The 14866-nt window shown below is 39.0% G+C and overlaps 2 protein-coding genes across 2 annotated transcripts; both read right to left on the reverse strand.

Moving 5' to 3' along the window:
- Window positions 1–310: 310 nt before the first annotated feature.
- On the reverse strand, window positions 311–4619 carry LOC307269405 (membrane-spanning 4-domains subfamily A member 4A-like). The gene is made up of 7 exons (XM_080052369.1): window positions 4484–4619; window positions 4096–4217; window positions 3809–3919; window positions 2605–2658; window positions 1484–1648; window positions 1229–1351; window positions 311–842 (listed from the first exon to the last, which is right to left on the reverse strand). Exons 1-7 carry the CDS (start codon window positions 4488–4490, stop codon window positions 804–806), a joined length of 621 nt encoding a protein of 206 aa, XP_079908495.1. The 5' UTR covers window positions 4491–4619; the 3' UTR covers window positions 311–803.
- Window positions 4620–5556: 937 nt separating this feature from the next.
- Window positions 5557–14129, reverse strand: LOC307269389 (lysosome-associated membrane glycoprotein 1-like). The gene is made up of 6 exons (XM_080052349.1): window positions 14022–14129; window positions 11970–12514; window positions 11261–11380; window positions 9941–10004; window positions 9443–9616; window positions 5557–7740 (listed from the first exon to the last, which is right to left on the reverse strand). Exons 1-6 carry the CDS (start codon window positions 14068–14070, stop codon window positions 7601–7603), a joined length of 1092 nt encoding a protein of 363 aa, XP_079908475.1. The 5' UTR covers window positions 14071–14129; the 3' UTR covers window positions 5557–7600.
- Window positions 14130–14866: the final 737 nt, after the last annotated feature.

Genomic DNA, 14866 nt, shown 5'->3' on the forward strand with positions numbered 1-14866 from the left:
ACTGGCTGATTCATGGCGGATCAACTTCAGTCAACAGCTGATATAAAGGACTAATCCAACCGGATACTGGCATTTCTTCAGCATTATACACTGGATATAATTAGTGGATATTTTCCTCATAATAACATCATTATACCACTACTACCAGCACCAGCACCATGCTTGACAGTAGCTACAGTACGTATGGTGTTCTTGGGGTAGAAGCAGGCCTCAACCTTATCTCCTCCAAACATATTGCTGGTCAACTGTTGTGGCTGAAAAGCTCAACTTTTATATCGGCTTCAGATAATCAAACACACATACACACATATCTAGAAATACAAGTGTCTTTATTGGTAAAGGAAGTTCACAACAGGTCAAAGTTCTCACACACTGTGGCTAACTGAACTGTACACAGATAAGGTCCGTCATTTCTTTCCAATTCCCTAACTTTACAGCACCACCTGATGGATTGAATCTGAAACTGCAGGTGCGAGCAACAGGTCTTAATTCATTAATTAATTACTTAATTCGTTAAAAAAAACCTATAAAAAAATATATGGTCAAATGAAAAATGTGTATGAGGACCTTCACTGATTTTGTTTAATACATTTTAGGTATAGTGCAACAAGCTGCAAACAACATTGAACATATTGTCAGCTCATAAAGTTGAATAAATGTCACGATATGCGACCCCTTTCACATTACACATGGTCACAGTTTTGATCGGTTTGGATCCACAGTTGATATAAAAAATATTGATTCATGCAGTTGTTAGTTTGCAAAATTCATCTTGTCTCCTGCGTTTGGTCCACTCTGTCTCTTCACTCTTGGACAATGGGGGCTTCTATAGTGAGCACTGCCTGAGAGGGACACAAAACAAGGAAAATGGTACAATTTTCTTCTATGCTTGCTAGATAGTCAAAGGCGCTCCGAGGAACTTTCAGTTTGTGTTAATTCTTGCATCCCCTTTGGAGAAAGGCGGTAGTTTTTTTTACTGTGCCAGCTGTTTTCCCTGGGTCAGCGTCCCCATGACAAAGGAAAAATAAAAGATATCTTTGCGCTGATGGTTTGTTTGCTGTTACATGTCATTTTTGATCATCAGATGAAAAATTATTTAAGATTTTTTTTTAAAGTTCCTTGTAGCACCTTTAAGCATCAGTAGTCCAAACTTGGTTACTTGATTTGTGAAACTAAAGTCAATCTTTGCAGCTGCATTTCTACAGTTTAAGGCCAGTGTTCTGCTCACCATTTTGGGTCCAGGGCCGCAGCAGTTGACCACCTTGCAGCAGTAGGCTGCCAGAGTGACGGAGATGGCTAGCAGAGCAACCTGGATGAGAATAATCTCAGCGTAGAAGTGGGACCGAGTGCTCTGCAAGTGGGAGAGGAATTTGCAGAGGTCATATATACATTGTGGTTATTTTAAGCCACTCACTAAACAACATTACACTTTCATTATAAATATTATTCGACTGCATGAAAATATGAAACCGTTATTGCGCACCTCAATTTGATGACAGGTGGCGCCATAGTGCAATGTGAAGTTGTCATCGTAGTGGTATATGCTATAGCAGGAGGAGGGATAGTCAAACATTCTATTGCTACTGAAAATAAGGTTGAAGATGGAGGCGCCAGAGGCAACCATCTGCATCCCTAAACAGGCCTTCAGCTGACACACACACACACACACACACACACACACACACACACACAGGAGAAAAACAGAATTTAAAAAATATGCATTGTTCTTTGAAAAGATACTTGAGTAATTAGTACTATAAGACAATTTTACGAATTGGTAAAACAAGAAAATAGGAAAAGGACTGGAAATTTAAAAGTGGAGTCAGCAAATCTGAGAACAGTTGTTGTCATAATTCATTTTTGTCAAAATCAGTGATTATCTCTGAAAGATCCGCTACTTGTCTGTAAAATGTGTGGGCTTGGGGGAAAACATCTAGTAATAATACACAGTGTAGGCTCTGTAAACTGGTATGTAAACAAAGGGTATGTAAACAAATGGGGGAAAACCATAGCTAGCAACATGCCCATATCGTGGTCATTGCCACCCCCGGCCGCCTACTGCTCAATCAATCAATCATTCATTCAAAATGTATTATAGCCCAAGTTCACAAACAAAAAGGACTGTAAAACAAGATAAGTCAAATACAAATAGCATAAAAAAACACAACAAACGACATAAAAACAAGAGAAATCATTTCATACAAAGCGTTAAGAACTATGAACTATTAAGAAATATGACATAAATGTTTCAAGACGTGCGAATGTTTTTGAAACTAAACTTCTCTTCCCTGTTCCTTCATCAAAAGGTCCTGCTCTGTTACTGCTTGTATTTGCTCCTTTCTGCTCCCAGTCACCCGAGCAACACAGCTGAATCCGATCCATTGACGTCCATTGAGTTGGTCAGTGGACACCATTCAGCCTTATCCAGGGACTTATTAGACTCATCTTATATAGGAAGTGGCAGAGGCTGAGAGAGCACTTCTCTCTTTCTGGCCGTCCAATTGTGCAACATAGTAATCATGACTTCTCTTTTGCTAGTTTCTGTTTGCTGTTGTGAGGTCAGTATGCCTGGATCTGTATTTGGTAGTGGCATAGGTCACTCACCGTGGGCAGGTGGAGGTTCTGTGCCGCAACAGCCACACACCCAGCTATCAGCACCTGAGAAGAGGATGCAGATCACAACATCAAAACAAACCGCAGCATAACGGGTAAGTTTGGAAGTTTAAAAAAAAACTCCATTGGCCAGACATTCCTTCTCAATCAAGGGAGCTAAAGCATGGAATGAGCTGCCCAAATTAGCTAAGAGTAATACAAAATAATTGGCTTTTTTTAAACCGATTTTTTTTTTAACTGAAAGTCAGACTTGAACACGTATAGGGACGGGAAGGGATAGGGGGATGGTACAGGAATATTCCTGGTAAAATTAAAGTTAATAAAATACAGGTGTATGATTTTTTTTCTTAATTAATATGTATGTGCTTGTATGTTTTTTTTTATGTGGCTATGTTTTATATGTGTATTTTGATGATTGTTTAAACCGCCCTTCTCCTTCGTGATGCTGTACACTGGAGATTTGTTTTATAAGTGTCTATGTAATAGCAGCTGTCCCTATCAAATAAACATGAAAATTAAAATACATTTCACCTGTTTCAGCAGACCAAGCTGGAGAATGCATGCTGTGGGCAATATGCACATTCCAGCAGGAAACAAGAGCATAATAGATGAAGCAGCCTTACTTATAACTATGACAGCAAATGGACATTGTTGAGTAAAAATAACAACAAACAATGACCCTCTAACCACTTTGACTGGTCGGATCAAAAGCTATGCTTGATTGTGTATTCTTATTCAAACTGGTCCGATATGATCAGTGAGTGAGTAACCTCTGTACGCGTGTCACAGCATTAGGCTTACCTGACAGAAAGCCTAGTAACATGTAACATCTGTTGCATCATGGGAAATGTGGAAAGCAATGTTTATGGAGTTTGACCCAAATTAAATACTCAAAGTTGGCCTCTGCTGCTTTGTTTTCGATCATTCTATTTAAATTCTGTCCCTCCATCTTTATGGATGTATAACACTTAATTAACACTTAATTACTGGACTGCCCCTACCTATGTACACCAATGAATAAAAAATTATATGCTTTTCAATTTGCAACATTGACTCCAATGACCTACACAGGCAAAATAACCAGCGCTATTGAAGGGCTAACTTCTTCAGTATAAACACTATTTTATTGTCTAATATGCATTTTCACATTACCCATGTTATTTTGTATCTATTGTTGGTTTGTCCATGTGCTTACCAATACAGATGCAATGAAGAAAAAGATGTCATACTCCCAGTTATTGATGCCTTTGGCCACCAACACACTCACACTGATGATCTGGTACGTACACAGGCAAATCTGGGTGATCTGGGACAGCGGACAGATGCTTTATATTAGTGCAAAACTCTAGGTAAATATATTCTTTAACACACACACACACGCACACACACACACGCACACCCACACCCACACACACACACACACACACACACACACACACACACACACACACACACACACACACACACAAACAGCTAGCCTACCCCCAGAGCTTTAGGCTCAGCCTCCAGGTATTTCTCTTTCCTCTTCTCGTTTCTCTGAAAACTGAGTTGGACCAGCGGGCTCTGAGCTGGGCTGATGCCTTCCTCCGCCACTGACCCTTCATCTTCAAACGGGAAAAATGTATTGTTAATGTCACTACGCGTTATGCACAAGGCTAACGTTTAGCATGAAGTTGCTCCACATTAAAAGAGAAGTGCATCGCAAACTCGTGTGCAGCGGAAGTACATTTCTAGAATCTCAAACAGAAGAACAGAACACAACATCTGGATATCATCAATCTGGATTAACTGCACGCATCTTTCTGCGCACGTCCCTCAATGTTTACGAAGATTTGGGATAGTGTAGCCTATAAAGACAGCGTCTGTTTACCTTCCATGGTCACAATCAGTCCGTTAAAACTTCACAAAAAGACGTCTTCCACTTTTTCTACGCCTTTGTCGAGTGATCCCAGTCTGCAGATCGGAAGTTTTACAACAAGTATTTTGTGGATCATGGTGGGCTATGGAGTCCCGCCCCGCGCCTGTCACTGCGACATGCAGCTGCTTCTGTCTATTTCCTCTCGGTCATCATATGCGCAGACTGAATACGGGATGGGGATTGGCTCCTATTTATTTACTATATTTTAATTGTATTTATTGTTTTTTATTTATTTTATTTAGCCTAGCTTTCTACCAATAATCAGGAATCAAGAATCAGCTTTAATTTGTCATTGCACATGTTTCAGAACAGCGATACTCTGTTTACAGTTATACCCCGCCAAGAGACATAGAGTGACAGTAACCAATACATGGGTGACAGGAGGATAAACTGAAGAATCGTCAAGCGTGCGCTATGTGTGATATTCATTTGATATAGCCTAAATATTTGTATGTTTATTTATTTCAGATGTATTTAGCCTATGTATAATGTATTGTCTTTATGTTTGTAGGCATATAATTCCTTTTTTAAATACATTATTACTATTTTCTGATTCTAATGTTTCCTATGCACCTTTATAATGACCTCTGATGAACAACAAGTGATTAAAGCCTAGGCTACTGGACTTTATAAATGTATATTGATGCCTAAATTGTGAACGAAACCTTGTAAACAAATATGTTGCAACAAAAAATAAATAAAGAAGGATGGGGACTGGCTGATTCATGGCGGATCAACTTCAGTCAACAGCTGATATAAAGGACTAATCCAACCGGACACTGGCATTTCTTCAGCATTATACACTGGATATAATTAGTGGATATTTTCCTCATAATAACATCATTATACCACTACTACCAGCACCAGCACCATGCTTGACAGTAGCTACAGTACGTATGGTGTTCTTGGGGTAGAAGCAGGCCTCAACCTTATCTCCTCCAAACATATTGCTGGTCAACTGTTGTGGCTGAAAAGCTCAACTTTTATATCGGCTTCAGATAATCAAACACACATCCACACATATCTAGAAATAAAAGTGTCTTTATTGGCAAAGGAAGTTCACAACAGGTCAAAGTTACTCACACACTGTGGCTAACTGTACACAGTAAGGTCCCTCATTATTTCCAATTCCCTAACTTTACAGCGCCACCAGATGGATTGAATCTGAAACTGCAGGTGCGAGCAACAGGTCTTAATTCATTCTAAATGTTCTAATCTACTAAACTACTGCAGAGGCGGACAGTCAATTTGGGACACTTGAAAAGTCATCACATCCGGACAGCCCTGTCCATCCGCTATACCACTTTTCATTACATTAACCAATCCAGTGTACACAGCCTAGGCTCTGTAAACTAGTATGTAAACAAAGGGTATGTAAATAAAAGGAATGTAAACATGCCAGTTCACAGAGCCTATGCGGTGTATTTACACTGGATTTTTTTTTTTTTTTTTGGATCATGAAGAGATATTTACTGATTTTGACAAAAAGTGATTTTGTCAAAATTACAATATTTATGATGTTTCTTTGTAATGTCCACTTAGATTTTTCCTAAATGTTGAATTAATCTGCAACACTATCAATCTGTCAATTCTCCGCATTTAAAGGACCAGTTTGACATTTTGGGAGATTAGCTTGTTTGCTCACTTGTGAGTTTGATGATAAGGTCTACACATCTATGACATCATCTGCCCATTATATATGCTGCTAAAGCCAGGAGACTTAGCTTAGCTTAGCTTAAAGACTCAAAAACAAGGGAAAACAGCGAGTAAGCAGATAAGCGTATTTCCCAAGATGTCGAACTATTTAGTACTGTATATCTGAGTGAATGTGATGAATTTTTTTTCCCTTTTAAAATCTATTCCGGATCAGACTAGACTCCTTACTGACCCAATTGTACAATCCATCCCTGCATCAGTTACATATAGTATGACAGAGACAAAGGTAATCACTTGAGACACCAATCAGTGCAATTATTGTTGAACGTATACATAAAAATACTGACAAAACCCCAATATCATTTTCCCTTTGTGCTGATTGATTAGTAATGCAAACACTCACAGTATAATCCCCTGTGATTGGATAATTTCCCTTCTATTTCAAAATAAAATCCCTGGATGACAGCTGAAAATTTGATTCTTTAGAAAACAAAGGCATAACAAAACACTAAAAGACAGCATACCACACTTATAGGAACTTCGTCACAAGCTGTATTATTAAATAGAGCAGATGACAAACCCTGTATGTATTCTATTTACTTCACAATTCCACTGTTGGGTAAAGGTATAATGTAGGGCTAGGCTGATAAAAGGCACCAATGGTAGCCTCTTGTCAAAAATGTAGTATAAGATCACATTATTATCAAAGTACTGACCACTAATACACTGAATGTCTGCTGTCAGTTTTTACATATATGGAGATGTCAGTCTGTCATTAATAGCATCCTAATTTTCAGTTGACCACTATATAAATGCTACCTCAGAGGCCTGTCCATTCTGATAGGATACTATTCTGGGATCAAACTCTTGTGAGTTTGTTTACATGTGACATAGACTTTCACACATATAAAGACTGGCTATTGGCTTGTTATATTAAAAAAAAAATTGTTTCATACTGGCTTCTCAAAATCCAGATACATGGAGCCAAGTGTGTCATTGGAATAATAATGCAAAAGCCATTCTAAATTGATGAATTAATTCAGCATTTCAGCGATGCGTTATTCAACTAAATTAAAGTCCAATTCAATTTATTATTATTATTTTGTATTATTTTTGACTTTGCATTCATCAATACAACTTCTAAGAGCAATTTGATCAATTTATAAAAGCTTTTAACTGGATCAATTTAATGGTCCATTTCAATCATAAAATTATTCTATTGGCACACTCAAGCCTCCATACAGAGGCCCCACTAATTAAACCGCTGTTACTACAGTTAATTCGGTAAACCGGGGACAAAAGGACCAGAACAAATGGCAGTTTAGGTTTTAGTGGAAGTTCCCTTTAGCCCCTGATATAGATCACAGCCTCACTTTGGATTGTAATGGGAGTGACCTGGTGGCCAGTTCCCCCTCACAGAGACTGGTAACCATCAGTCTTCCTCCTGCGCCCGATCAGGTAGGCCACCACCACGATGATGATGAGCACCAGCAACGTCACGCCCACCGCTATGGCAACCCGGTAGTCGGGCCTGTCCGCCTCACAAACGTCAGCTGGAAAACACATGCACAAACACACACATATACATACATCATTTGAAAGGTACATTTTGCCAAGAAAATGTTTCTTTACTCTGTATGCAAATCTACCAATATTATGAAATCAATTAATAACATAGAATAAGTTTGAATGTTCATAAGAGGCGACTAAGTAAACATTTATTTATTCAAACACAATTTGAACTTTCATCTTAGTATACGCATACTATAGTAACTACCAACATTTAATGATATTGATGTTATTTTTAAATGCTCACATTCCCATATGTGTCTTTTGCAAGATGTTACAAAACTTAAATCATAATAATAGTGACCATTGTGAAAATGACGATAAAAAGGCAATCAAGGTTGATTTTTCATTTTGTGAAATTTGCTCAAGTCCAGTCTGCAAAAGCACAGAGGTTCATGCGTGCCAAGTTCAAAGTACAACATAACAGAACACAACAGCAAGAAGTAGGCTGTGTACGAGCTGCCAAAGATGAATAGGCAAATATTCACTAAACATGCACATACTGTGTTATTGTACTATATTATCAGATTAAAAAGTAATAGGTTCAAGGTTAAAACATGCGCAAGCCATTTTGTTTTTAGCATGCATCTGTAAAACATCCCATCAGCAGACTTTGCAGTTAAACTGTGGGTAAACCTGCTAGTCCAGTATGGATAAAGAGTGCGGGAATCTATGCCACATCAGAAAAATAAACAGAAGGAATTTACTTCCGTCTACGATCCAACCAAACAAAGTTTTTCTTATTCTTTGTAAACTGAAACCTCCACTCTGTGTCTTCCCAATCAAAGAGACTATGAACACAGTTTGCCAATACTCAAAGTAACCGAATCTACTGTAAGGGATAATAAAGACAGTTCTGATATGAACAATCAACCGTGATGAAAGTTAAAAAAAAATGTACTCAAGTGAAGTAACATTACCAAAATGTAAATCCTAAAACAGAATGGCCCTATTATCATCTTATGTAATGATAATTGTTCATTAATAAATGTCTACGTAGAATTTAACTGTAGTAGCAGATGGAGGAGGAGCTCATTTTGACAGCATATATACTTTTATAAGCTTCTATAACTTTTTTTATGCTTACTTTTTAAATTGTACACTTTGAATACATTTTGCCCATAACACTTTTGTACTTTTATTTACATAATTTTGAATGCTAGACTGAGAGTTGTAATATAGTATGTATATGTACTACGAAATGTGTCGCCTTGTGTTTCTAAATGCATTGTTATGAAGAAGCGTCTCACTAAAGGCTGTTACATACTCCGCGAGAAGAAAGAACAAAGTTCTCGGTGACAGAGCTGAGAGAAGAAAATTACGTAATTTTCTTCTCTCAGCTCTTGTTTAGCTGTTCTTGCAGCTTGTTCTCGACACATCACCCGGGCCGAACTTTCTTCTCGCAGCTTGTCTGAGAACTATTCTGTGATTGGTCAGTCTGAAGTCAATGAGGAAAGCGAAGTGAAATCAGCTGGCGCTACTGAGTCAATTACCATGGTAACAATGCGCCGCGGTGAGTAGTTCGGCAGTTGAGTTCTCGTGAAGTATGTAATGTCAGACCAGAAAGAACTTCTCGCAGCTCTGTCACCGAGAACTTTGTTCTTTCTTCTCGCGGAGTATGGAACAGCCTTAAGCCACACATGCTCTCTTTATGTTTTATTTCTCTATCCTCATGAGGACACTTACACGTGCCGAATTCGTTGCTCTTGGTCAGATTGAAGGCCTGCACCCTGTCCTGGTCTACATCCAGGTACAAGCCATTCCCCATGTAGAGCGAGTCTTTCTTGCAGGAGTAGGAGTGTCCCACCTTGGCAGCGAACAGATGCACTGACTTGTTGTTGGCAGTGAACGGGCCGTTACCTGCAGCAGTCAAACAAAGCAGCACATGATGATGATCAGCTTTAGCACCAAACGTGTTCCACCGCATTGCACTGACAATTGGCAGAGTTGATACTGGCATCACACGCTAAACAGGGATTCACTCCAGATTATGTCTAGAACTAGTTGAACACGCACAAACAAGGAAGTTAATAAATGCCAGTCTCTTGCGTAACCCCCATCTGCAGCTGATATATCAGTGCATGCAGTGACCCAATTAGATATGCCGAAAGATTCATCGATAAAATGGCAGTAAATCCTACTTAACGTAGGGACTGGAATGAAACCAAAGTATTAGAAGCTTACCTCCTTTGCTTAAAGGGTAGGAGAGGCTGAAAGACACGGCATCAACATAGACCTCAGTGGCGGTCTGAGGACATGAAAGTAAATAGAAAAGTTGTTATTCAGAGGTTGTGTGTATTCAAGGTGCTACATTGAGCATTTAAAATTATTACTGTGATTTGTTTTGATGGCTTGAGTGTGTTATTATTGGAACATAACCGAGTTGACACTTGACACCATCTTTTTAAGATTGTGTTGTTCTGGTTCTTTGAATGTATTTTTTTTTGTTTCAGACTATAAGTCTTGTTACTAACAATTATTTAGATTAATCTCAATAGCTTCAATAGAGGTTTTGAAAGGATCCAGTCTCAATGAGCAATATTGGATAAATGTCTAATCATGTCAGTCATTTTGCCAGTCAACAGAAAAGACAAATATTCACTAGTTCCTGCTCTTACATTGTAATTGTTTTACTTCTTCTCTCTCTTATATATCATCGTTTGGGTTTTGGACTGTTGGTCAGACGAAACAAGACATCACGTTTGAAGATGTGGCTTTGGACATTTTCAATTCTAGCGACTCTTCAACGTGTTGTCCACTAAACGATGACTCGATTCAACAAGAAAACAATTGGCGTATCAGATTAATTGAGTCAATATAATGCTAAATTGCATTACCTAGAGCATATTTGACACTGGATTCACATTGAATAACATCTCACTACCCTACCCTAACCCTTGTACGCAAATCTTTCTTATGTGGATCTCAGTTATTGTACCCGCTGGTTGCTGGGCATAGGCAAACATAATTAGTGTGAGATAAAGGTTCACACACTGTGTTTATATTTGTTCTTCATATACCTGGGTTATGTAATTAATTTGACAATAAATTGGTATTATGCTTCACTGAGCACCATTATCTTTCACAGCCTTTTCATCTGGCATGTCAGTCAGAAAATTACCAAAAGTATCACCGTGTATTGTGTATGAGGCGGGTTGCGGCAGTGTCCCTGACTGTCACATGCTCATACGACAAGCTTGTCAGTTAAACTTCCTCTTTATCAACCGTTCTCCTCGGATTCAAGTTTCTAGTTGACGTTACCACACAAACAATGTGTTATTCAATAAAAGAATGAATGGGTTAATTGCGTTTGAAATGTACTGTGTCAGTAAAAAACCCTTGATATGTATCATCTCTTTTTCGAGGGGGGTCCCAATATGTGTCAGTGTCACCTGTGCTCAAGACTTTTAGTAGAATGGCAAAGATAAGGACTCATTGGAATGGCCAGCTTCACATGGACATTGTACTTTAATATTTGTGAAATATATAGGAAATCAAAAGTACCTTGTTGAACATGAAGGTGATGAAACCCTCTTTGAACCTAAGGGTTAGGTTGCCCTTGGTGTCCTTACAACCTCCAAATGGTTTCGTCAACTTTGGCTGAACTATGAAGGATCCGTTGGCCTGAAAGACAAACACCAGATAAATCAGGCTGGTTGGAAGGCCACATTGTTGCCTGAGAGTGAGCAATTGTCATATGACACAAAGATGACACACACCTGACCTTCCTCCAGTCACCAAATGCACCACAATGAGGAAATCAAAACTTGCATTAAAAAAAAACATTTTCTCAATTCCCGAAAAGTAGGATGCTGAGCATTGCTGACAACTGCATTCCTAAAAACCTGAGTCAGAGGCTCGTGCAGAAAGCTCTACCAATGTTGATGATTTTCTACAGGGCTTAAAGCTATAGTGCGTAAGTTTTTCATGTAATTGAATGTCGGTTAAATTCAAGCCATCGCCAAACAAGTTGTCACAAAGTTGATGAAGCCTATGAGTTCTACAAAACTCTCTATATTTCTCAGTATGGCAGTGTTTAGAAACTGGTGTTGTAGATTAGCCGACAGAGTTGGTGCTTACTTAGAATTCCTCATGGGGGCGACATAAGTCACGCACTGTAACTTTATTATATCCCTTAAATGCAATATTAAAGATTAGCTAGACCTTTTGAGCTATCATTTGCGGAGCTCCCGTTGTGTCTGATGTAATGTACCTTTGGTGACACCAGTCGGATCTGTAGCGCCATCTGAGCCATCAGGCAGATCTCTTTTTTGTCATTGGTCAGGTTGTAGCTTCCTGTGGTCAAGTTGGTGGAGGGAGTAGGCTTAGGAGGAGTGGGTGGGCTCTGGGTTGTAGTTTTAGGGTGGGGAGTGGTTGTGTTAGGGGCGAGGGTTGTAGTTTTAGGGTGGGGAGTGGTTGTGTTAGGGGCGAGGGTTGTAGTTTTAGGGTGGGCAGTGGTTGTGTTAGGGGCGAGGGTTGTAGTTTTAGGGTGGGCAGTGGTTGTGTTAGGGGCGAGGGTTGTAGTTTTAGGGTGGGCAGTGGTTGTGTTAGGGGCGAGGGTTGTAGTTTTAGGGTGGGCAGTGGTGGTGGTTGTGTTGGGATGGGGAGTGGTGGTGGTGGTGGTCGTCTTAGGGGGGGGTTTGGCGGTCGTAGGCTTAGTAGTGGTGGTGTTAGGTTCGATAGAGGGGCTAAACTCCTCAGGAGGGGACACAGTGGCGGAGGGTTCGGATTGCCTCGCATCTTCAGCCAATGACAGCACTACGGTCAGAAAGACAGACAGGGAAGAAACAAATCAATTTCCATATTCATACGAACATAGACCATTTTACAACTTAACGCCCCTGTAAACCCAAACCCACAAAGTCCTCCATATTGAGTGGGCAGTGCTGGTGCCCCCACGTGGGTCCGGCCAATCAGAGCCTTTTTGGGCTTAGCTAAAATAGAGCGTTTAAGAAAGAGGCTGATAAGAGTAGATTTAGCAATGGCACTGAACTATTGGGTTTTCTGGACACTACCCCACGAAAACTGTTTCTAGTAGAAAACCAAATTTAAATTTTTAACCTGAAAATGGGCCTTTAAACAAAGTTGTTGGGTCAGAAAGCAGGTGCCTTTTTAGACTTCTGGAAAGCTCAGAGCAAGATAAGCAATCATTTGGAGGTGTGCCAACTGATGAATGTAAGTCCAGTCTACTCCTTTTAACTTTGTTTTGGTCTGCCACAAACTCATGAAAAAACACTTTGGCTAATTAAATAGGCTAGATATTCTTTACTAACTAGGCTACATGCTAATAATGCTAACTGAATTGTGAGCCGGAACAAAACAAACAGCTAAAATGGGCTAAGAAACACATCCTAAAGCTGAGGGAAACTATGGGGTTAGGGGATAATAATCTGGGGGTTCGTCAACACAAGTGACACTTTCACATTACACAGAGTAATTTTATCCATTGTCAACATTAATAATTCTGACTAGTGCAGCTTTAATGTTCAATGTCTAAAACACTGTCAGCAGGTCCTTTAAATGCACTAAAAGGAGAAGACTGGCTTTGTTTGATAGTTGACAGCTTTCCATGTTCACAACAACAGCTGATATTACCACTTTAAGTCTTATATAAAGTATATAAAATATAAACTTTCATGTTACATATGGCAGTCAGCTTGAGCCAGACAGATGCGTGGGGAATTTAAGCAAACATAAAAGAGTAACAAACTATGACCCCCAAACAATCAATATTTCTACTTCATATGATTATTGGCCGATTCGTTTGACATCATATGCTTCCTTAGTCTAATATTAATGTTACTCCCCGATTTTTGTTTTGTTAAATGCAAATATTCACTGTTGCTTTCAAGTATGGGTTTGAACGCAGATTGATCCTATCCTCAAAAAAATAAGAGCGCTCTTCTGCCTGCAGCAGACATGTGACTCAGACCTGCAGCATTACTTACCCAAAGACTGCGGAAATGTTTGTTCCCTAATAATCCAGGAAGTAAGGGTTCATAAAATAAGCCTATGTAATGTCTCGATTATACACAGAATGAAGACAACATGCAAACACAATAACCTAATAAAATAATAAAGGCATATAATTATTTAGGAGATCTTGATTTTGACATAATTCACCATGTGACGCAACATGATAATGTTATGTTATGACTTATTGTTATGACATATTTATTAACGTTTTTAAACAAAGTCCTTTATTAAAGTTTAACCAAAAACCCTCTTCGAAATGTTTTGTTTCAGAAAACATAAAGTGTCTTACCTGAGACTGCACAGAAGGCAAAGCAAATGTACACGAGTGTTCTCTTCATGGTGACAGGTTTTTGCTCCACTTGTTCTGACACTAGTTCAATGTTCAACAGCGCAGCGTCTCCACTGATAAGTAAACAGCCACGTAAAGCTACAGGTGGCGAACGACAACCGGAAATCATATTCAAGAAAATAAAATAATAATTGAATTCATTCACACACACACACATACACGCACACACACACATACGGCGGGTTTTAATGAAATAATCGTTTTAATTAGGGAATTAACCAGAGCAGGATGATAAGGATAATAAGCTAAACTAAAATAAATCAAGGCTATTTAAATGAGAATAACCAATATATTACCATAATCTTTATTAGGGAAGGCCTATCAAAAATCGATTATTTTAAGAGGAACTATTGTAGCTATTTTATTTTGAAATAACTATTTGGAAGTGCTTATTATTTTTTTTCGACTTTACAACTATAGTCTCAATACTTCGGAAACGAAACCAAATTTACAGCAGGGAGGGAACCCACGGCCAAAAGCTGTGAAGGGTCACATGTTATTTTCCACCAGAGTAAAAACGAAACATAGCCTATATCGCAAATGCATTGTGTGTTTGTTCGTGTTATAACTTCTCGTCTAAAGATAGGCCTACATTTACCATCAGCATATCTCTACCAACATATAAATGTAGGCCTATTTTACCGGAGAGAGAAAGTGGCTTTAGTCTTCCTAGTACAATATGATGGAGCACACAAAATAAGTAGACCACTAATAACTAGCGTAGGCCTACTTGTCATAAGCCTATACAGTTAGTAGTAGGCTAAGCATGGTTGTAGTGGTAGGCC

The sequence above is a fragment of the Ammodytes marinus genome (genome assembly GCF_949987685.1).
Source record: "Ammodytes marinus genome assembly, chromosome: 23".
Taxonomy (NCBI): domain Eukaryota; kingdom Metazoa; phylum Chordata; class Actinopteri; order Uranoscopiformes; family Ammodytidae; genus Ammodytes; species Ammodytes marinus.

Coding starts and splice junctions, on each gene's coding strand:
- LOC307269389 (XM_080052349.1), bottom strand. CDS start 14,070: ATGAAGAGAACACTCGTGTACATTTGCTTTGCCTTCTGTGCAGTCTCA. Junction 11,381..11,969: donor TCCGACTGGTGTCACCAAAG/GTACATTACATC, acceptor TTTGTCTTTCAG/GCCAACGGATCCTTCATAGT. Junction 9,617..9,940: donor CTACCCTTTAAGCAAAGGAG/GTAAGCTTCTAA, acceptor TGACTGCTGCAG/GTAACGGCCCGTTCACTGCC.
- LOC307269405 (XM_080052369.1), bottom strand. Junction 3,920..4,095: donor CTGAGCCTAAAGCTCTGGGG/GTAGGCTAGCTG, acceptor CCGCTGTCCCAG/ATCACCCAGATTTGCCTGTG. Junction 1,649..2,604: donor AGAACCTCCACCTGCCCACG/GTGAGTGACCTA, acceptor TGTGTGTGTCAG/CTGAAGGCCTGTTTAGGGAT.